Genomic DNA, 23398 nt, shown 5'->3' with positions numbered 1-23398 from the left:
GATTTGAAGTTTATTGTCTAAATTATTCCATGATAGACTGAGGACCCCGTACACCTATTTGCATAAAAAACCAATTTTTCGGAATTCAGTTATCTTAAAACGGAAATTTCCGGCGGAAATACAATTTCGAGAATTAGAGTACCTCCACCTGACTTAGTAAAGTTACGAGATAGTAAAATACTCCATCGCATTGCGGGAAATCTTCGATTATTCCAGTACGATATCCATCTGAGCACAGAATGATATACAAACATCTGCCCGTCTTCTTAGAAGGTCCATATAGTAGAGGTGTAGGCAGACAAGAGCAAGCATCTAGATGTCTGGACCAGTTTCTTATTAAATCTCCGGTTCGTCAGTCTGTTGTAGTGTACCCTATTTGCGGGTGTGTGTGTTAGTAAAGGTAGGAGAGTTGAAAAACGAAAGCAGACCTGTACTAGCCCTTAAGAACGTGATGTAGGGTAGGTTTTTCCCTTAGACGTGTACATTCTTTCTTTTTATTATTATTATTAAAGGAGGAACCACTTCTTCTTAAGGGAGGGGCTTTAAGATATATGGTAGCCCTAAGGAGGTTAGCAAAGCTTCCTTCCAGCTCTAATTCATTCTCCTTGGAGATCTTCCCCTTACAACCGAAGAGGGGAGAGGTCAAAGGCAGAGATCAGTAGGATCTCCTCCCTTTCTAAACAGGCTTCCTGCCTTCCCTTGATCTCCAAACTGCCTGTGCCAACAACTAGGGAAAGATTCCAAACTTCTGAAGTCAAATCTGTATAAACAATCTGTATAAACAAACTGGTATAAATCTCAATTTTTTAGTAATAATAGTTGGTGAGATATAGAAGGGTAAAGTTTTGAGTATTTGTATTTCGTTCAAATTTCAAACCTTTATATTTCTATTCCTATTGATCAGAATTCAATGATTTCTTTACCCAATTGTATAGAATAGTTTCCTCTATAACTGGTATAAATCACAATGTTTTAGTGATAATAGTTGCCGAGATATAGAAGGTTAAAGTTTTGAGTGTTTGTATTTCGTCCAAATTTCAAACCTTTATATTTCTATTCCTATTGATCAGAATTCAATGATTTCTTTACCCAATTGTATAGAATAGTTTCCTCTATAACTGGTATAAATCACAATGTTTTAGTGATAATAGTTGCCGAGATATAGAAGGTTAAAGTTTTGAGTATTTGTATTTCGTTCAAATTTCAAACCTTTATATTTCTATTCCTATTGATCAGAATTCAATGATTTCTTTACCCAATTGTATAGAATAGTTTCCTCTATAACTGGTATAAATCACAATGTTTTATTGATAATAGTTGCCGAGATATAGAAGGTTAAAGTTTTGAGTGTTTGTATTTCGTCCAAATTTCAAACCTTTATATTTCTATTCCTATTGATCAGAATTCAATGATTTCTTTACCCAATTGTAGAGAATAGTTTCCTCTATAACTGGTATAAATCACAATGTTTTATTGATAATAGTTGCCGAGATATAGAAGGTTAAAGTTTTGAGTGTTTGTATTTCGTCCAAATTTCAAACCTTTATATTTCTATTCCTATTGATCAGAATTCAATGATTTCTTTACCCAATTGTAGAGAATAGTTTCCTCTATAACTGGTATAAATCACAATGTTTTATTGATAATAGTTGCCGAGATATAGAAGGTTAAAGTTTTGAGTGTTTGTATTTCGTTCAAATTTCAAACCTTTATATTTCTATTTCTATGATCAGAATTCAATGATTTCTTTACCCAATTGTAGAGAATAGCTTAGTTGTAATTGTAATTATTAGTTAGCAACACTGCTCGTAACCAAAGAGTAACCTATATTACGTACATACTGGTACTTACATACTGGTCGAACATTACGATGCTGTGGCTAGTTATGAAGTGATAGTGTTGATTATTATTTTGGAAATGTTGCTGCTGTACTTACATCAATTGCAGAAAACTAAAAAACTACTTAATACTCGTGACCAGCCAGATTACCTCCCACTAGCATTACTGGAAACAATGGTGTGTTGATGTCAAATTAATTTAAATATAACTCAGCATGTTCATCTTCTTATCTATTATTTAAACTTGTAAAAGCTAAAGTTAATCCAAGGAATTTTGGGGGGAAAAAACGAAGGCCGTGTGTAAGTTCAAACTAACGGAAAATTGGCGGAAATTCTAGTAAGAAAAGTTTAAGCTTTCTATCTATTAAATAAATTTAGCCAACCGGAACGTGCTAAGCGTCTTCTTCAGCGCTCGTAGATCGGTTTACATTTGCTTGAAAATTCTTTCTCTAGGGATGCTTCTGTAGGGTGTTTAGAGATTGAGATAGAGATATGTGTTGTGGTTTTCCTCTAAAGCGTCATTTAAGTAAAGTGTATTGCCTCATCACCTGTGTAAACGGTTTATGTTGATAGCAAATTTATAGTGGACTCGGACTTGGGCGGCGGAAGTGCAATTTTACTGTATCAGATTTTTGGGTTTTTCAAGTTTGTTTTTCTTTTGCCCATATTCCAAGTACCCAAGTTCATGGGTACTTCCTCTTACGAGCTATAAAGGAAGTTCCCACCAGTTTTTCTTTTTGGAAATATTTAAATTGGCTGCATTTTTATTATTATCTATTCCCGATTTTTTTTTCTATTATCCACATTATATTCTTGATTCCAGTCGTCCTATTGAGATTGTAGCAAAACTTTGTGATGGACTAGAGCATTGTTCCTCAGATAATACCTCCCCAGACCTGTCCTAAATAAGGAACGTCTATACGTGTTATAATGCCCTTTTGTACTTTTGGTGTAACCTTTCCCTTTATTTATGAGAATATACAAAGTTTCTCACACACCAAAAAACCCCTATTTTTGTGCTTTAGACGTTCAGCCTCCAGCTCTATTCTTCAAGACTGTGCCAACTACCTCTTTAAAAACTGTCCACTATTTCTTTCGTATGTCTTCTATCATAGTTTTTCCACTATTTCCACTAAGACTCTATTGTATATATACAATCTCTCTCTCTTACTCACTTTGTCCATATACATAAAGTTTTACCAGTATAAAATGTTTGGCAATATCCAGACAGTAGAATTGAGAGAGTTACTGGGACAATATTTGAAAAGGTCTAGGAACTATTGTCTATCTTACTGTTAGCCACAGTAGAGACAACTAAAACCTGCAAATATAATGGTTTTTTTTTTGCGTTAATTTATTTACTCTTTTGTCTGACCGGTCGTTATTCATATTTCTGTCTTGTTGAGGGAACCGCCAAACCAAATGAAACTACAACCCACCTTTTGTTGTTTACAATTGACCACCCTTCGCTATTGTTTTAACTTGTGGCATTCTTCTCTGTCTAGCTGAATTTCTCCCCCCCCCCTACGTTCTAGTGCTAATACTCACACGACTTTTTATAGTTTACGTTAAATTAAATTTTCTGAAAAAAAAAAAACATTTACCTAGGGCTAAAATATTGCTACACTTTTCCACTTGGTTCTGGGCCAAATCATTATTTGTATTTGTTTAATTTAAGGCGCCACGGTAGCCGAGCGGTTATAGGCTAGACCCGCAAAGCTATAAATCTCCAAGTTTTTTCATAATGGGGAGGAAATTTAAATTTAAGCCAGAAAACCTCTGTTTTACCTGTTCATTGTTTAAATCTGACACGTTAGAACATTTCTTAATAGAGTGCCCTTACTACAGTCCCTTAAGGTATCAGCATTTGAATAAATATACATTGGAAATAGTTTCCCTTTTGACTTTCCACTCTAAATTAGAGTTACAGAATTTATACCATTTTGTAACTCAAGCTTTGGAAAAGCGGCAAAAAGCAGGTGTAATATTAGGGCTCAAGTAAAATTCACAGTTGAGTATATTAATTTAAGGAAAAAAAATTGAAATAACAATAATTTTTAGTGAAATGTATCATTTATTTTTGTTTATGTTTATATTATTATTATTTTTTTACATTATGCTCATTTAATGTAGTACACTGAAGTTTATTTATGTTTAACCAACTCATTGCAAAAAGTTGTAAACTTATAAGCAATAAAGTTATTTATTTATTTATTTATTTATGTTAGGCGGTTAGAGGCTAGACCCGCAAAGCTAAGATGTATTGCGGTACTAGTCTAGGCCTTGGATTTTATTTATTGGTTAATATGAGAAATTTACAGTAAAGTATGTTAGGCGGTTAGAGGCTAGACCCGCAAAGCTAAGATGTATTGCGGTACTAGTCTAGGCCTTGGATTTTATTTAATGTTTAATATGAGAAATCTATAGTAAAGTATGTTTGCTAGTCGCCTCCGTCCACGACACCTAATTAGGTAGTTGGACGTAAAGCCGGCCTGTAAAAAGTAGGCAATTACTTTACTTTATTTCGCTACAGACCAAAAAATTTAGAATTTTAATTATTTATTTGCATCACAAATTTAACCAAAAAGGTTTAAAGATAATCGGTAAGGCCGATTTTGTAAAATATTTTGAAAAATTCATTCAGTTTTCGAGTAGATTAACGATATTGATCGTTTAAATTGTTATGCAAATCTTTGGGATGCTGTTAATCTGGATCAGCTGAGCCAAGATAATCGCCGTTGCTGTAGTTTTTAAAAATTTAGGAGACATTCTTATTCTATTAACTCCTACCTAAAGAAGCCAAATTCAATGCTGAAAATCATCTACTTGAGGAATCGCATCCTTTAGATGATTTTATCTAAAAACAAACAGGAATTCATTAAAAACCGTTATATGATAATTATAAAAGCGATTAATTACCCCTAAACTGAGGCCAGTTCCAAAACATTCTCCAAATAATGATTTAGGAAAAAAAAAAAGACTGTCTAAATTGAGTAGAAGCTCATAAAATTTGATGGTGAGACGCCCGTTGCAGCTTTGGTGGTCCACCGTGTCTTTTGTCAAGGTATTGTTGGAGACAATGCACAGGGCACCTAGCGGAGATCGGGAAGGCTGTGGCTTATGGGGATACTAAACAAGGAATGGAGCCTTCAGTGATCTCTTTCGTTAAAAAGTATTTTAATTAATTAGAATTTAAAAGATATAATATTTCTTTTGAATTAAAACGAAGAAAAAAAAGTATGGAAGTTAAGATAGGAAACTAAAACTTCTTTTGTCGGCCACTAATTTGGCTGTTCCCAAATTGATGACCAGAGAAATATAACCTGATTGGCTGCTACAGATTTACGTGTAAGATTTGGAGAGTTTATTTTTAGGTTCCCGGGTGGTTATAGTTTAGTTTAACCTGCTTTTCAGTTCAAGGGCTTTTTGTGGCAGAGAGCGCTGTCTTATAATAGCAATAGTTTTTTTTACAAAAAAAGAGTGGTTAAATCCCCCCAGTAAAGAAAGACAAGGGAAGCAAAGCTAACCGTCTATAAAAGCATATTGAGGCCATTGGTTACATAAGCCAGTGAAACTTCGGTGTTAACCAAGGAGGATGAAAAATTGCTTATTGCCTGGGAGAGGAAGATTCTGAGGAACATTTTTGGCCACGTGAAAGAAGGGGAAAGGTACAGAATTAGGAAAAACAGAGAAATAAGAGAGCTGTACCAGGAGCAAGATTTGGTAGGTTTGATTAAGAGGGGAAGATTGAGATGGCTAGGCCATTTATTAAGAATGGAAGATTCCCGAATTCCCAGGAAGATAATGAATGGACACCCAGGTGGGGGCGAGAAAAAGAGGAAGGCCGAGGATTAGGTGGCTGGATGATGTAGAGGAGTCTGGGAGTAAGGACATGGAGGAGAATTGCCTTGGTGAGAGAGAAGTGGGGAAAGGTGTTAGAGAAGGCCAAGGTTCTTCGAGGACCGTACAGCCAGAGTAAGAAGAAGAAAGAAAGACCTATCTTCAGTGTCCTGTGTTAATCCTGTTTTAACCGGAAGTGGGTCGAACTTATTGCTCAGTGGCCACCATTTCTTGTTTTTAAAGGTTTTCTCAGTTAATTTCGTAAATACATCACGTTTAAAGATAAATCCTAGGAGTCGCATTCCCTCCCGCCGAAAATCTGTCCAAAAATAAATGTACATCACCGGAAATCACCCAGCAGTTGTCTTCTTTCTAATCTTCAGCATTCATTCAAAAGCAACTCTTGTCTAAAAAAAAAAAAAAAAATCTATTCTTAAATAAGTTGTCAATGTCCGGCTTACATTTTATTCAAAAAAATACTTTTTTTGGACACATTTACGTAAAAGTTGGTGCAAAAAAAATAACATTAAGTCGGACCAGGTAAAGCTAAGTAACGAACAAAAAAAAAAAAAAAAAAGTCACGGGCATTCGAACCAGTGACCAAGAGGTCACTTTCAGGTCTAATAGAAATGACACACAATTCTTGGTCACAATGCATATGGACGCGTTTCCACTTGAAGGAGCTTTAAGTTCAATGAAGGTTTTTCAGGTTCAAAAATTGAATTAGGATGAAAACTTTTTAAAAAAAATAAAAATTAATGTAAATTCCTCCCTCTAAAAAAAAGAATCACACGTGATCGGCACACCCCAAAATAAGGAGCAAAAAAAAGAAAAAACAGAAAGTGTGGACTAGGACAGATGGTACCATAAAAAACTTGGCCTTTTTGCTAATAGTAATCGCCTATTTTTCCAGGCGTGGCTTAACGCCCAACTACCAATTAGGTGTCGTGGACGGAGGCGACTAGCAAACATACTTTACTATAAATTTCTCATATTAACCATTAAATAAAATCCAAGGCCTAGACTAGTACCGCAATACATCTTAGCATTGCGGGTCTAGCCTAAAACCGCCTAACATACTTTACTGTAAATTTCTCATATTAACCATTAAATAAAATCCAAGACCTAGACTAGTGCCGCAATACTTACATCATAGCGTTGCGGGTCTAGCCTATAACCGCTCGGCTACTGTGGCGCCTTAAATTAAAAACAAATACAAATAATGAAATGACCCAGAACCACGTGGAAAACTGTAGCGAAATTTTCGCTCTGTTTTTTTTTCAGAAAATTTAATTTAACGTAATCTGTAAAAAGTCGTGTGAGTATTACCACCAGATATTTTCCCTGCTTAATGATTTTAGGGCAGGTCATTTGATCGAAAAATCGCTTTCCAGCACATGCATGGCTGGCATTTTTAATGAAGAGAACTCTGGAGAAAATATGGCATGTTTATTAGCGTTTTTCTTATTTATTCCACAATATTTTTTATGAAAAAATATTTGAGGCTCATTTCACATTTAATTCGAAAAAAATCTAATCTGTAAAGTACCAACACTTCCGGTTGGGTGTGGAAATTTTTGTTTTCCAAAAGCTTATTGTCGGGCCCACCCTCCATGATAGCAATCGTTTCCGCAATATCATATTTTGAACTGCGTTTTTTTTTCGTTTTTGAGTTTTGGTTACGCACGGATATTTCCGGCGGAAATCTACACAAACGCAATATATTCTGTTACTTAGTGTGGACAAGAGGAAGTGAAAATACTTATTTTTGTAATTGAAGAAGTTTGTATGCATTAATTTATTGCCCCAGTAAAAGTAAAGCGACGCCTATTTTCTTCAGTCGGGGCTTAACCTCTAACTACCAATTAGGTGTAGTGGACGGATTTACTGCCTAGTGTGTATATAGTTGAATACATTTACACAAAAATGTTATATTTTATCTTCTCTAAATATCAATAAGAGTAGGTATAAAATAAAAATAATAAAAAGTTACGACGATCTTAAACGATGTTGCAGAGAAAAAAAGAGACGACAGTTTTTACTTTTTACTTTTATTTTTGCAATTAAAACTAGTTGAACTACATTTTCTTGGAGACGAAGCTAGGCGATCTAGTCTCTCTCCACTCTCCGTGCCATGCATCTCCAGGACTGCGAGCGAACGTCCTTTAATATTTCATATAATTGGAATTTTAAAAATAAAATATCCCTTTTTTTACGCGCGCGCGATTCCCACTGGAATACCAATTATTTATTGCCGCTGCTCCAAGTCCCTATTTATAAAACAGGTAAATGAAAAATAAATCCTTGTTCACAATTAAAATTAGAGTAATAGTTTTTATTATAGGCAACTAAAAGTGAGAACGAGAAAAGTGACAGCTGCTTCTAGGAAGATATGTGGACTTGTCCCAGTAGTCCAGGATCAAGAAAATCCTCAATCTCATGCCTCCTTCATTTGGCTGTTAGATAGGCTGTAAGAGATCCTCACTAGGTCTGGAGTAGACTGGGAAAGGACAGGCTGCTCCTCTCTATTTCCAGAACTTAACTAGCCCAAGTCCGATGGATGGGGTTGACCCAGGAGTGTCTTAGAGCCTCCAAGGTACCTCTTGGAGTAAGTAGTTTTTCCCAATTCACTCCAGTTTGGGCCTGCATCCATATTTTAGAGTAAGCTTCCTAAAATATGGATAGATAGAAGAGGATGTGCCCTCTTATCGATGACAGCCAATTTCCCAAGGCTCTTTAGAATGTGTTTATTCCAAATTGTCGGCTATCTGATCTCTCAGTTTTCTCTAGAGAGCCTGGACCGGTCACCAGGTTTGCAGCCCTCGCAAACGAAGACACCAGGAAGATTGTTCCTGACTATCGGCTCCCCCTCTCTCTCTTCCTAGAACTTCCCTGGAGAATTTTAGTTCCCCCTTAGATCTAGGAGACCTATCCACAGAACATTTGGGAAGTATTGGAATTATGGTCTATAATTTAGTAAAAGAAAAATAAAGAAAGAAAGAGGGCTCCACGATAGCCGAGTGGTTATGATACTAGACCCGCAAAGCTAAGATGTATTGTTGGTTTAGTGGGTTCGATTCCCGGTCTTTAGGTCTTGGATTTTATTTAATGGTTAATATGAGGAATTTATAGTAATGTATGTTAGGCGGCTATAGGCTAGACCCGCAAAGCTAAGATGTATTGCGGTACTAGTCTATTCCTTGTATTTTATTTAATGGTTAATATGAGAAATTTACAGTAAAATACGTATGTTTGCTAGTCGCCTCCGTCCGCGACACCTAATTGGTAGTTGGACGTAAAGCCCCGCCTGAAAAAATAGGCGATTACTTTAATTTTACTTTTAAATAAAGAAAGCAAGAAATGGATTGCAATTAATTTATGCATCGAAATACCAGCTGCAATAGTCCTACAACGAGCCGAGTTTCAACGCTGTAGTGGACAACCTGCAACAGACTAAAACCAGACTAGACTTTAATATTAGACAGGGAAAAACCACACGACCGCTACCTTGTGTTTAAACTTAGAACTACACTGAAACAACTCTATTTCCACCTGTAATATCAATTCCGTTATATTTAATTTGTAACCCTGTATTTCTAGAGGGTCCTCCCGCCGTAAAAATATACAAAAAAAAAAATTAAGCTCTTTTTTTTCCAAAGATAAAAAATATGAATTTAAAATCTGATCTCCTCATAATACATTTTAATATATTACGATTATTTGAGTGAAGGCTAGAATATCTCGTCAAGTTATAAAAATTTCTGAAAAATAAATAAATATTTTTTATCTAGAAGAAGTTGTTTAAATAGATGGACTTTGGGAGAAGGTTAGGATCCACTGAAGTGGCAGACCTTATCTGTAGAAAAAAATTAGGCACCAATCAGCTTCTTTCTTTTTCTTTCTTTTATTTGATGAAATTTGAGTTGTACTTCAAATTTATGAGAAGGAGCCACGAGCCATCTTCCAGTATTTTATATATAATATATTTATATAAAAACAAGATTCCCAAAAATTTTTTAAGCAATATAAGAGGTGGTTCTTGTGTGATTGTGTTTGTTATTTGCTGTCCAATAAAGTGGAACACACAGTTCAGAAAAAAAAAACAACATTTTGAGGGATTCGATCCCTTCTCCTTTTTTTTTATAAATTTTTCTAAATACGTACTCAAAAAAACAACATACAGACACAGGGAAAAATAGCGGGTCTCTCTCACACACTTAAGAAAACAACACTCATTTAGTCAAATTAGAATATCAGTTAAAGTTGGAGCTGTTTTGTGTGTCAGAGTCTAAGCCAGACTGAGCGACGCACCAATCAAAAGATTTTTTGATATAGATCTAAAACACACGTCATTTTTTTTATTTATTATTATTTATTTATTTTTTTTTAAGAAATAAATAAATAATCTATTTACATATTATTTAAGGTCGGGCAGCTTTTAAGCACAATTTTTTATTTATTTATTTAAAAAATAAATGTGGTGAAAGAAGGGGGAACTTAAACTTCATAATGGAATGTTGATGGGTGGGGGGTGAACGTGCTAAAACATGTTTGAATTCTGGTCTAGTTTCATTTCTGCGGTTCTTGCGGGATTTAGACTGGAATTACAGGTTTGTTTTTTTTTTGTATTTGGTACGTAGCTCAATGATTGATTGACTATTATTTGTAGATTTAATGATAGATTTTACTTGGCGTCGATAGATTCGATCTGATTATCTGTTGTAAGAAGGAATCTTGTCTTAAACCAAGAAAAGCTGAAATTTTGTAATGATGATGTATTTTTTCCTTGTATGATCTTCTACGGACACTTCTTCAAAGCAGTAACGCCGCTTGAAGATCCTGTATGTGCACGGAAATCTTGGACCCCACTTCTCTTGTCCTCTGTCTTTAACGCACCAGCGCTTTAACTGTCATCACTACCGCAAGGAACCTGCTGCGGGTAATCCCAGTTTAACAACTGCACCTTCAGCACTCGCATAAAAAAACTTAAGTTCTTGCAGATGGTTGATGAACTATTTAGCTTCACCGGTACGTACCCATTTCTCATCATTCAAAACATTCACTTTCATTTTTACCCATAAAATACTTAACGGGCACCTATATTTCATGGACCAACACTGGAGCTGTAGTGGCGAACTAAGGGCTGCAATAGGTGGTTCTAGCTTTAATTAAGCAAATCTTAATCTGTTTAGCTGTTTAGTTAACTGTCTGGCGATCTTATTTTGTCCGATGACCACAAGCTCGCATGAGACTTTCCATATCCTATCAGGTAATTGCCTAACCTTCTGCCTTTTATGTAAAGGCCTTCGATCTAGTTCAGAGTCCTCTCAAGCGTGCTGATTTCTAAAGTTTCTGTCTAATACAAAAAAAAAATTATTTTTTGGGTCCAACATGAATGGATTATTCTGAAGTCAAATCTTCGCAGAAATTAGATTATTATGAACACCTAGCTAACTTCTTTGTCAGATCGCTACTTAAGAGTTATTTGCGGCATTAAATTCCCTTACATTAAACTCGTATAAGCTAGTGTTCAGAAGACCTAATCTTGTGCATCTGAAAGTTCTATTCCTGTTGCAAGTATCTGATTATAATCACTATTGGATTTATGGTGCCGAACCGGGGTGAAGGGAGCTCCACAAAATATTTTAAAAGCTAGAAAATCCATTCCTTTTAATTTTAAGTTTTCTCAATATTTTTGAGGCTATTTTTGTAGTTATCCCAGATTAGCTAGTACTTTCTAATAAAATGGATTTTCTACTTGGTTCTGGGTCATTTCATTATTTGTATTTGTTTAATTTAAGGTGCCACGGTAGCCGAGTGGTTATAGGCTAGACCCGCAACGCTAAGATGTATTGTTGGTTAGTGGGTTCGATTCCAGGAGTCAAGGCCTTGGATTTTATTTAATGGTTAATATGAGAAATTTATAGTAAAGTATGGTTGGCGGTTAGAGGCTAGACCCGCAAAGCTAAGATGTATTGCGGTACTAGTCTAGGTCTTGAATTTTATTTAATGGTTAATATGAGAAATTTATAGTAAAGTATGTTTGTTAGTCGCCTCCGTCCACGAAACCTAATTGGTAGTTGGAGGTAAACCCTGCCTGAAAATTAAAATTATTTGAAATATTTCACTGAAAAAAACATGCGGCTGGGAAATGTTAGCTACATTCACCAATTAGCAAGTTCAGTCGCAGTATTCGTATTTAAGGTGTTGTCTGTCAAACGGAAGTACGACCTTATGGTGTTCGAAAACTATTTCCGTTTTCGGTGGCCTTCTCTAGAATGTCTTTAATGACTTCAGTACAGAATTTACCCACCTAAACACCTTGTTTTCAGGTAAATCTAGGAATGTAGCAGTTTGGATTTAATGGATTTAATTACCGTTTGAATTTCAAGATAGAGGAGGGAATCAGAGGGGGCCGCTACTTGATTTGTGGACCATGTCATAAATCTTAGCCATAAACTTATTTAGCTTTACGCAGGCTGCACAACTTACGTTTAGATTTGGGTAAAATATGTAAATTATAATTGGGTAATCAGTGTTACCAACATGAATGTTTCTTCTCTCTTCTTTTATTTGGATTATTATTTTTTTTTTTTTTGTTGTTACTTTGGAAAAACTGGAGGGTAGCCTTAGGTGTGGGTAACGTTAGACAGAATAGTCCATCCTGAAGGTCGCACACTTCCCCAATAGTAAGGTAGTAGTGATGTGCATGCGTGTGCGTGTGTTTGTGTGTGAGTTGAAGGAGCAAAAAGAGCGCAGCAGAGAGGCAACCGGTCCATAGCCAGGGGCGGTCCTCAAAGTGGGGGTAGACGGCACGTCCATGGCACGCGTCCCTCTGGCAGTGGTGGGGACTACCATATAAATACCCAGTCCATGCTGGCGTGCGACTCATTCTAAGTTCTGTTTCCAGTCGTAGTGTGATCTTCTAGTGATTTTTTTTTGTTTTTTTTTTTGTTTTTTGGTGTCTCCCGATTTGGTTCGTTTTTATGGTTTAAAGAAAATACCCCCGACCCAAAAAATAACAAGTTTAAACATTTGCTTTTGTTTTATTTTTCCATAAATACGGAGTGATTAATTTTTTCAATTTTAATTTTTTATAAAAGTATAGAGAGAAGTAATACTTCGTCTATATGATCGGTGTCGTCGAGTAATGGCGTCAGTCGTCGGCAAGCCATTAGCAATCAATTTGGGCGTCGTAAAAAGGAATGCAGTTATCGTAGAAAATTCACCGCAGATTAAATCCGAACCAGGCATCGACCGGAACACCGTACTAGTTGATAACACATCTGACGTACGTTGTAAGAGGCGTATCAATTTCCAATATACCGGCATGCAGCCAGCGTCAGTAGCGCGTAGAAACGCCAGGGAAAGAAATCGTGTGAAACAAGTGAACAACGGATTCGCCACTCTGCGCAATCATATACCATTATCAGTGGCGGCCGCTTTGGGCAGTCCTTCATCATCCGCCACGGGTAGAGGCGCTTCAAAAAAGCTGAGCAAAGTGGAGACCCTAAGAATGGCCGTAGAATATATCCGCTCTTTACAAGACCTACTGGACCAATCCGGCGGCAATACGGAAAACTATTTTAAAGAATCCAAAATGGAATTATCACCAGTATGTTCGGAATCGTCGCAATCACCACCACCTTCAACGTCGTCGTATCAATCGGAACCATCGTATGGTGGATCGAACGGTGGCTCTTATAATCACGATAATTATGATCCAATGAGTCCGGAAGATGAAGAACTGTTGGATGTTATCTCATGGTGGCAGCAGTCACAATAGCTGCTACTTATCTGCTAAAGGTAGGTGTAAATATATATATTTTATTTATTCAATTACTTAAGATAGTTTTGTCGGACTGTGATCACCGGAGTTCTACGCGTAAAAAGTTTGACGCGATCTCGCTGGCACTATTTCCGGGCCAACAAGTGTTTATCTTCGAATCACTTGGAAGATAAGAGACTGTGATTCTCCACTAAACCAAATAAATCTGCCCAATTTTTCGTTTCCTTCTACCTGAACCATAAACCTTTTTTCTGTTTACTTCCTGTGCACTTCAAAGGCTAGAATTTTTTGTTCTATTTCCTGTTTTCAATTGTTGAATATTTGAATTTTATTTCCGGACATAATGTATGCGTAATACACAAGCCCTTAAGCTATGTCTGGTTTTTTTTCCTCCTTAGTTGCACGCCTCGTTGCATTTTCCCCCCAAGTTTAGAATATGCACCGCTGCATTATTTATGCTAATTATACGAAAGATCTAATTAACATTTTAAGGTTTGTACTTTTATAAAACTAAACAGTGTAAAAAATAAAGGATTGCTTCCCCCCCTTCCCAGTACGGTAGAAGACGGACAGTAGCCCTAAAGGGGAGTTGTGATAAATGAAAGGGAAATGAGAGGGCCGTAGAGAGGGGATACAATAAAAGAAATAAAAATAAAATGAAATAAAATTAAAAATATATATATAAAATCGGCGTATATACCTGGAGCTGTAGGTAAAAAGGGGGAACTATATAGGTCTCCGTATTACTAAGGGTATACCCCACCGGTTTTTGTACTTACAATAGGGCAACAGAGGGGGGTTTCTCTCTCCTCTGTGTGCTAGAGTTTTTGAATAAGGTAGAGGGAACGCTTAATGTTGAGGGGTTCTGGAACCCCTCCTCTCGTTCTCGTTCTCCTGCTCTCTCTCTGCAGATATATTGAACCCTTAAGGAGAGGTTTTTAGTAAAAGAAAAATCAGAAGGGTGTCGTAAGTACACCTCTTTCTTTCTCTCTCTTTGAAATTCTCTTCTCTCTCTCTTTTTTTATTTTTAGAAGGGCAAACACTTTTTTTAAAAGAGGGGTATTATATTGAAACGTAACGAGAGAGAACGCTCGTTCATTCGTTTTGTTGCTAAGGCAACGACCGTTATAGTACGCGCCAATTTTGTTCTAATTTCCGCTATATCCGACAATTCTTTGGTATAATAATAAAAAATTTTAATGTAATTCTTAAAAAATAAAAAATAAAAGTAAATGAACTATATATATAAAAAAAAAATTATTACAACTACTTATAAGAATACTACAACTAATTGTAAGTTGTAAACGAAGGTCAATAGAACAATAACCCACACACTACAGTACAGTCGATTACAAAATGTTCTAACTGTAAACAATAGGGTTTTTTATTTTTTATTTTACTTACTTTTTTTTATTTTATTTACCATAATTTCATTTTTTATATTTATTTATTTATTTTACAGAAGCTGCGAGAAAACAAATAATTTCGATCTCAAAAATAAATTAAAAAAAGTGAAAAAAAAAAAATGTATTGTTAAACAAGGATCAGCTTTGCCCAAGATCTCGTGAAGGTAAATATTAAAATTATTAAATTAATTATTGAATTAATTAAAAAAATTAAATATTTCGCTTAATGGTACAAACAAAAAATTATAAAACACAAAAAAAAAGGTGTACCTATAGTTTTCATCATGAAAGAGTGAGAAAAAGGTGCTCTTATTTCACTTGTACTACCGCACTATTTCCTGTCCAAGGCTCTTCTTAACGTGTATTTCCTTCCTTTACAGGTGGTCGACTTGCTGCAGACGAGTGAACACGCCCTCATCAACTGCAAGCGAGATGGAGAGAGAGAGAATGAATATTTTTTTACCTCCAGGAAAAAAAAAAAAATATTAAAACATTTATTTGTAAATAGTACGAAAAGAAACGTGATTCTCTCTCTATCTCTCTTCAAAAAAACTTTTTGAAGTTTGAGTGCGATGGCCCACCCCCCTGAAAATTAATTATAGTTAATCAAAATTAAGATTAATTTATTTCTGTGGTCTAGAAAAAAAAAAAGCAAAAAAAAATGCTATACATATTATAGGCAGTGTTCTAAAAATATGTTCCGAATTTTTTTTTAAGAAAAAAAAAGACTAAAATCGCAGCTATTTATTATTTTCCGGATAAAAATTAATTTTCGCCTGTATTTCTTTTAAAAAAATCTATTAATTTAAAAAAAAATTAATTAATTAATTAAAATTAAAAACAAGTTTGCCCCAAAAGCGTGTATAAAAAAAAACAAAACTTGTAACCATTTACGGTGGTTATGTATATATGGTAACTTGTAAAGTTCTTAGGTAACTTATAGTTTGGAAACATAGTACTCTGCGGTGTAGAATATATTCTAGTAAAATATCTCATATTTCTGATTTTTTAAAATCTGTAGAAAGATGGAAAATATAGGCGAATTTCATTTTTTTTCCTTTCCCGGAAAATGTTCATGTAATATAATCTAATTTTGAATTTTTTTTAAACAAATTATACGAAAGAAATTCAAAATTACATTGTTACTGTGTTAAAAAAAAAAAAAAAAATGCTATAACTAAAAAAAAAAAATTAATCGAAGGGGGACGTGAAATCAATTAATTTAATATATAGATATATTTATTAAAAAAAAAATTAATAAATTTAATTAAAGACTTCTCTTAATTTCTAGTCAAAAGTGTAATTTTTTTTTTAATTGTAAATAATTTTTTCAATTAATTAATTTTTAGTTGATTAGTTAAATAAATTAAAAAATAAAAATAAAACAACAAAAAACAAATTATAGTTGAAGTGATAGCAAATTCATTCCTATCGTTAAAGACATTCAACGCGTGATCTTTCTTTTTTTTTTTAATTAATTGTTTTTAGATGTAATTGTAAATTATTTTTAATAGTAATAATAATTAATTCTGCCTTATAATATGTATTAATTATTATTTTTAAAAAATAAATTAATTTTTTTTTAATAAATTTATTTTTTAAAAAGAAAAAGAAAAAAAAAGTCAGTGCCTTTGTAATTAATTATAATTAATTAATATAAATTGTGATTTTCTCTGGGACAAAATAAATAAACGTATCAAACAAGTGGCCTTACTACATAAATTAACTGAAATACTCTTTTACATATTTTTAATAAATAAAATACCATGACAATAAATGAAATAATTGAATTAGAATCATCTTTATTAAATATTTATAAGAGATATATTTTTTAATTAATTATTTTAAATCACAAAATAGAAGTAATTTAAAAAAACGAAACTACATGATCATGTTATGATGAAATAGTTTAGCTGTGTTGATTAATTTTTTTTAATTTAAGAATAAAATTTAAAATTTCATAAAAAAAATGTATCCCTTAAAGATTGTCATTAATTGAAAAAGACAGTTCTCCACCTTTATTAATAATGTTTGTAGTTACGCCAATGGTAATATTGTTCCGACATTGTTATATTATTAATATTTTTTTTTGTACATATAGAATATTTTATATGGATATTATATTTGGCAAACTTTTTTTTTTAAAAAAAAAAAACGAATTATTTATAAAAATAAGTGTTAATTATTATAATCCTAAAATTCAATCCCAGATATCATTTGCTTGCAAACAAAAGAAAATAAATAATCTGCCGGTAACACTGAAACGACTTCCTGTTATGGAATTCTCGCGACAGTAACTTGAACGCTTTCGTGTCTACTTTGAAACTTTTGAGCGATTAACGAAATATTGAGCCTTATACATTTCTTTCGGCTTTTGGGTCCCAAATTTGCTCACCAAGTCTATTTTTTGTAACACCTTTTCGTACTAATTGAGACCCGGAACTAATAACAAAAAAAATTAAAACCATGATTTCATACAGCAATTTGTACCAGAAAGTATATCGACTTCACTTTAACGTGGCCATCGTTAACAATGATTCAAAACTTTTTAGTAAAAACGTGACACTTCCGGCAAACCGTTTTCTTCAAATTTTTGATTCTATGTTACGTGTTTAATCCGTTTTTATTATATAATGTGAGGAATGTTTCCTGTAATGGGACATTTTGGATAAAATAAAATTTTGTAGAAATAATTTTTGAAAATTAAAAAATTTATTTAGATAAGTGTCACTTCCGGTTTTTGATAGAAACCGGAAGTGTCGCGTTCTCTGATGTACTTCTTGTGATTTCTCATTTTTGGATTTAATAGTGGGCTGCATACAAACCAATTAATTTGAAACATTTTCGTATTCTTTGAGACCTTAAAATCAGAACAACGGCACGAATACAGTACCACCTAATACTGGAAGCAAGAAGATAGCAAAAAAAATCTAATCGAGAGCATAAAGCTGTAGATTAAAGACGAACTTGATAAATATGTCAGGAATTGTAGCAGAATTTTTAAAAAGTTTGTATGGGTGATATGTTGACAATATGTCTCCTGGAGGGTGACAGCTTTTCAAGGAGGAAGACATAGAAGAAGGAGGATGGAATTCTTCCTTACAAATAGATATAGAGTGTCCACGAAGAGGCTGCAGGTATGAAGCTGTGTCCATACCATCTTTACAGGTATTTTCGCCGGAATCCGGACTGAATGACTAGAAAAATATATTCAGTTCACTCATACTGCCTATATCATCGTATTGTGCGTGACAGCGGGAAAAGATTTGCGTCTGTGTGTGTGTGTGTGATAGAAGGAGGGGGTATTAAAAGGAAGCTGGGCAGAAATCTCGCTACAAGGGGGGACAGAAGATAATAAGTTTCTTAAAGTGTGACCTTGAAGCGAACCAAAGAAAAGACTTGCCTCAGGTAGGTAAGATTTTAAACCAAGAATCTAAAAGGGCGTACCCACCCTTATTCTGTGCACTTCTTGCTGCTTTTGTTGAGTCGAGCATCTTAAGTTTGTGGTTCCGGGTAGTAAAATGAAAAAATCGAGTTTTATTTTACTTCCTTTTAATATTCGGACATACTGAATTTTGTGACTTGAGGCATCCAGTCGAATTCTTTACTAAGTTTCCGCTTAAGAAGTTCCAAGTTTTGTGCACTTTTCAAAAAAAAAAAAGAAGCTTCTGACATAAATCTTGATAGTGATGACATTGGTCCTTTTTTTGTGATGCCTCCTCGTTCTCTTCCTCAAACAGAGATGAGGGAAAGGATTAGCGCAGTCCAGACTCCGGTCGTAAATGTCATACTTCCACAGTAAGGGCGTACATGAAGACATCACACAAGAAGCGCACCGGCAAGTCCTTTACTTGTTTATTAAACTCCTCATAAAAATTGAAGTGGGACTTTATTTGTACTTCTCTCTCTCTCACTGTACTAGAAAAGAGGAAGTATGGCGATCGCCTCAATTATTCGAGTAGTTTTTCATGTACAATAAGATTGAGGACACTTCCGGGTAAGCGCGGAAAGAGATATGGTTAGGCTTTCCTCTAAATTGCTATTTTAGTACCATGTACGGCCATAATTCTTATTAAGAAGGATTTAATGTGTTGCTAAAATTCCAATTTCAAAGATGTTCATTTGTGCATTTTCCATTTTCTTGAAAATTTGCTTCAATTTTTCAACGACAAAAATTATTTTTGTTTGATGTAGTTCTGGGGGGAAAGTCTATGAGAATAGACTACCCTCTGTCACATCATTGAGATGTACGGTACGGACAATACGACTTGAAATTAAGAGGATGAAGAAGGCGTGGCCACGGTAGCCGAGCGGTTAAGAGACTCAACCCGCAATGCTAAGTATTGTTGGTTTAGTGGCTTCGATTCCCGATCTCTAGGCCTTGGATTTTATTTAATGGTTAATAAGAGATATTTAGAGTAAAGTATGTTAGGCGGTTATAGGCTAGACCAGCAAAGCTAAGATGTATTGCGGTACTAGTCTAGGCCTTGGATTTTATTTAATGGTTCATATGAGAAATTTATAGTAAAGTATGTTAGGCGGTTAGAGACTAGACCCGCAATACTAAGGTGTATTGTTGGTTTAGTGGGTTCGATTCCTGGTCTCTAGGCCTTGGATTTTATTTAATGGTTAATTAATGAAAATTACAGTAAAATATGTTAGGCGGCTATAGGCTAGACCCGCAAAGCTAAGATGTATTGCGGTACTAGTCTAGGCCTTGGATTTTATTTAATGGTTCATATGAGAAATTTACAGTAAAGTATGTTAGGCGGTTAGAGACTAGACCCGCAATACTAAGGTGTATTGTTGGTTTAGTGGGTTCGATTCCTGGTCTCTAGGCCTTGGATTTTATTTAATGGTTAATTAATGAAAATTACAGTAAAATATGTTAGGCGGCTAAGGCTAGACCCGCAAAGCTAAGATGTATTGCGGTACTAGTCTAGGCCTTGGATTTTATTTAATGTTTATTATGAGATATTTATAGTAAAGTATGTTTGATAGTCGCCTCCATTAAGAGAAGGTTGTGTGAGTGTTCACGCTGAACTTTGTGTATGTTTGGTGAGATGGTTGGTAAATAAGAATGTGGACTTCTAAGTCTGTTGGGACAAACTGAGCGCTGGACATGGACTTAAGATTAAAATAGACCAACAAAAAATCAGATTTGTACTTGGGGTGGACAATTTTTAAAGTAAAAAAAAATCAAAAGAAATCCCTTATTAAGGAACCCCCTGACATCCTTAGTTAAATTAACGGCCCAATGAACGCATTCACGTTGATCTTTATTTTGGGTATTAGGCCAATAGAAATACTTTGAGTGACCGCAAATATCACACCAGGGATCTTGCATTTGAACTTTGTCCAACCTTTATAAGTGGGGAATGAGGTTAAGAAATTTGTATAGACGAAGTATTTCCTCCTGATGGACAGAGCTTTCTTTCACTTCTATTTAATCTTTACCTGCGAACTAAGATTGAAATTACGTCATTCATGCTTCAGTAAGCTAATTTTAGTTGTGAGCGAATAAAAGCCAAGCTTAAAGCTAGCCAAAAAATTCTAAGTTAAATGAATTATTTACTGGTTCTTATTCCTCCTTTCAGGAAGTATTGAAATCGTAGAGTTTTGAGTTTTTGAATTGTCACCGGAAACACGCGTTTTAAGTATGTCTGTCGGAACATCACGTTTTGTTCAGATTTGCTATCCTTGTCAGTTTTTTTTTTATGACAAAAATGACTCCGACGTTTTTTTTGCACCACTAGCGTGGTTTCATTTTACAGTAAGTCCCCGTAGGGAGAAGTGGGCTAGCCACTTCTTCAGGGATCTTGGCGTCCCTGCGGGTATCCCAGCCTAAACAACACAAACAACATTTACACTGAGATCCACAAATAGATGATATGCCGCATTTCAGACTTTGCTGAAACCCAGTTAGGCTAACTCTAGTTAAACACTGCACGTTCAATTTTAAGATCTTCAATGCATTATCACAGACACTTTGGGGAGTCTCAATAGATCTTTGAGATCAAATCAGCTTTGTTTAAGGTGCGGCAATATCTGAGGTCATAGGCACCCAGAGCGTTTTTAGTGCACTGCCAGTTTGTTAATCCATTAACTATTATCGCTTACTCTTCCCGGCAATCCTGTTTCACGTCTGGCTTCGTTAAATCCTCAGCGATTAAAGCCAGTAATTAAATATTATTTTTTTGGAGTTGATGATGCCTATCACAACTCTTAAAATTCCTGAAACTTTGAATTTTTGCAGGAAATTGAATTACTCTTCAATATTAACATTAATAGGGGAGGGGAGGGAAGGGATTAGCTGTGCGGTTAGCGTACTGAACTCCCACGCGGAGGTCCCGGGTTCGAATCCAGCTGCCGGCCCTTAGATTTTCTCTTCCTAGGAGCTTCTTACAGCTCACTGTCCGGTGATAGTCAGAGTTATCTCTAACGAGAGAACACTGTCCGGAGGACGGCAGTGCACTGAAAAAAGCTCCGGGCGCCAATAGCCTTAGATGTTGAAGCGACTCAAATGAAAAAAAAAATAACATTAATATTCACTTCCTTCACGATATAACTGTTGTTAGAAACGTAACAACGTTTCCCTTATTATCTGGCTAAAAATCAGTATTCTCCGAGAATAAGGTTCGTACCGAAGCCATCGACTTACCAAAGTTCGAACTTGAAGAAAACGCGAAGAAAAGCTGAGCATTTCCGGTCTAATGATATGCTTCTAACTTGTCATTTTGGACTGACTCATTCGTAGTTCATTTTTTGAAGTTGAGTTCTATGTACACACTTTTTTTTTGGTATTCAGGAGACCAGTATCGATCATTTGACGCAATCGCAATAAATCGAATTTTGGTTTTAAAAAAACACATCGATAGCTACAAACAATTTTGTTTTTGTTTTTTGGCGGGTAAAACAATAATAAATGCTAGTGCAAAGCAGTATCATACCGCCACATGGACACCCCAATCTTGTGATCGAGATAGCACAACTGTTGGCACCACTGGCTACCTTAATTGTCTGCTAGGTGGAACATATGTTACTCAAACTGAACGTATGGCGTTGCTATAGAAATCCGTTGTAGGTGTAGTATACACGTTGCAGTCAGTTCGTTTTTATTAATTTTTTTTTTTTTTTTATAACCTTATGGTAATAATCAGTGGATAATCACAGTAATGTTATTACTACAATGGTAACAAAATGGTTAGAAATATTGTAACGGTTCTAATTTTTTGATATTTTATTATTGTTTAATTATCTTTTAGTTTTATCTCTTTTATGTTCATTGTTCCATTTTTAACTTCTTCCATTTTGATTTACAAAATATTCGGTAATGATGGAATGCCACTACTTCAGGGATCTTGATATCTCCCTAGATCCTAGGGACCGCAGCTAAAAGGCCCCAACCCCTTAAAGGTAAAGAAAGTATTGCTGGCTAATTTTCGTAACCGGAAATACCCCAAATAAGATCGGTATAATTCAAAACACGAAAAATCGCAGAATGTCCAAATTCGATATTTCCACTCCATTATCGATCCTGACGATAAGCTTTTCGGTAAAATCAGCTAAACGGAAGTACAACTTCATTGAATCGATGTTTCTATTTTTTTGTTTTTGTTAAAGCGGGTCGTAAAACTCATACCAAAACATTTTTAATGACCTCTAACGTGCTATTATATTGTAATGTATAGCCTTACCACCTATAAATTAATATATAAGTGAAATTACTGTTCTATAGGCCTTATTATTTATTTTTTTTATTAAAGTCTAAAGTCAGCGAGAGAATTAAATAGATGTTCAACGACAGAAAATTTATTATTTATCATCTACGAATTTTCAACGAATGATATTCAATAATCAAATCACGTTTCTGGACAGTAAATCATTCAATAGTAAATCGATAGAACTGAATCTATAATTATGTCACTTGTTCAGCGCGCGGGGAGTGTTGAAATGATGCAGAAGTGTTGATTTCACAATAGTAATTATTGATTCTTCTGTCTAAGGTGTGAATTTATTGATTTGAGAGATTCACTAAGCCCGGCGCTTAGTTTGATGATTAAGCAATAAATGGCTTCCTGTAGATCTTTAATTTCCTTTAGAGACTCGTGAAGAAGTGTTGCAATGTCCACGCTTTTAAACTTTGGGATTCAATGGGAAATAATTCTGTTTGGCTCTAAATGATATGATATCATATTTTTAAAAGTTGTTAAGTATAACCAGATATGATGTTTCTTACATATTTTTGGAAAAGCGCTTTTCTAAAAGTAAATAATACTATTTGTTTACGTAACCAATGATGTTCGAAACAATGTTTCATTATAGCCACCATTTTGTAAGCAATCAGCTGAGAAGTTAGCGAATACGGGATTCACTCGCGCAGATTCGCAGGGTTTGAATCCAGCTGCTGGGCTTTAGATTTTCTTTTCCTGGAAGGATATTTTAGCTCACTTTCCGGTGATGGACAGTACTGTCTGTTGTAAACTGAAAAAAGCTCCGGGCGCTAATAACCTCAGAAGTTGGCG

General features: G+C 34.9%; 1 protein-coding gene and 1 long non-coding RNA gene across 4 annotated transcripts in view; both read left to right on the top strand.

The window, feature by feature from the left end:
* LOC141460398 (uncharacterized) overlaps positions 1 to 23398 on the top strand; it is a 254017-nt gene that overhangs the window by 198130 nt on the left and 32489 nt on the right. The gene's annotated exons all lie outside the window — the stretch shown is intronic.
* LOC141460395 (achaete-scute homolog 1a-like) lies at positions 12540 to 16450 on the top strand. The gene is made up of 3 exons (XM_074140339.1): positions 12540 to 13484; positions 14930 to 15037; positions 15254 to 16450. Exon 1 carries the CDS (start codon positions 12829 to 12831, stop codon positions 13462 to 13464), a length of 636 nt encoding a protein of 211 aa, XP_073996440.1. The 5' UTR covers positions 12540 to 12828; the 3' UTR covers positions 13465 to 13484; positions 14930 to 15037; positions 15254 to 16450.

Source organism: Rhodnius prolixus, unplaced genomic scaffold (genome assembly GCF_049639745.1).
Source record: "Rhodnius prolixus isolate KJV_2025 unplaced genomic scaffold, Rpr scaffold_6, whole genome shotgun sequence".
Lineage (NCBI taxonomy): Eukaryota > Metazoa > Arthropoda > Insecta > Hemiptera > Reduviidae > Rhodnius > Rhodnius prolixus.
Note: the sequence above shows the minus strand (reverse complement) of the source record. Positions and strands in the feature narration are given on the sequence as shown.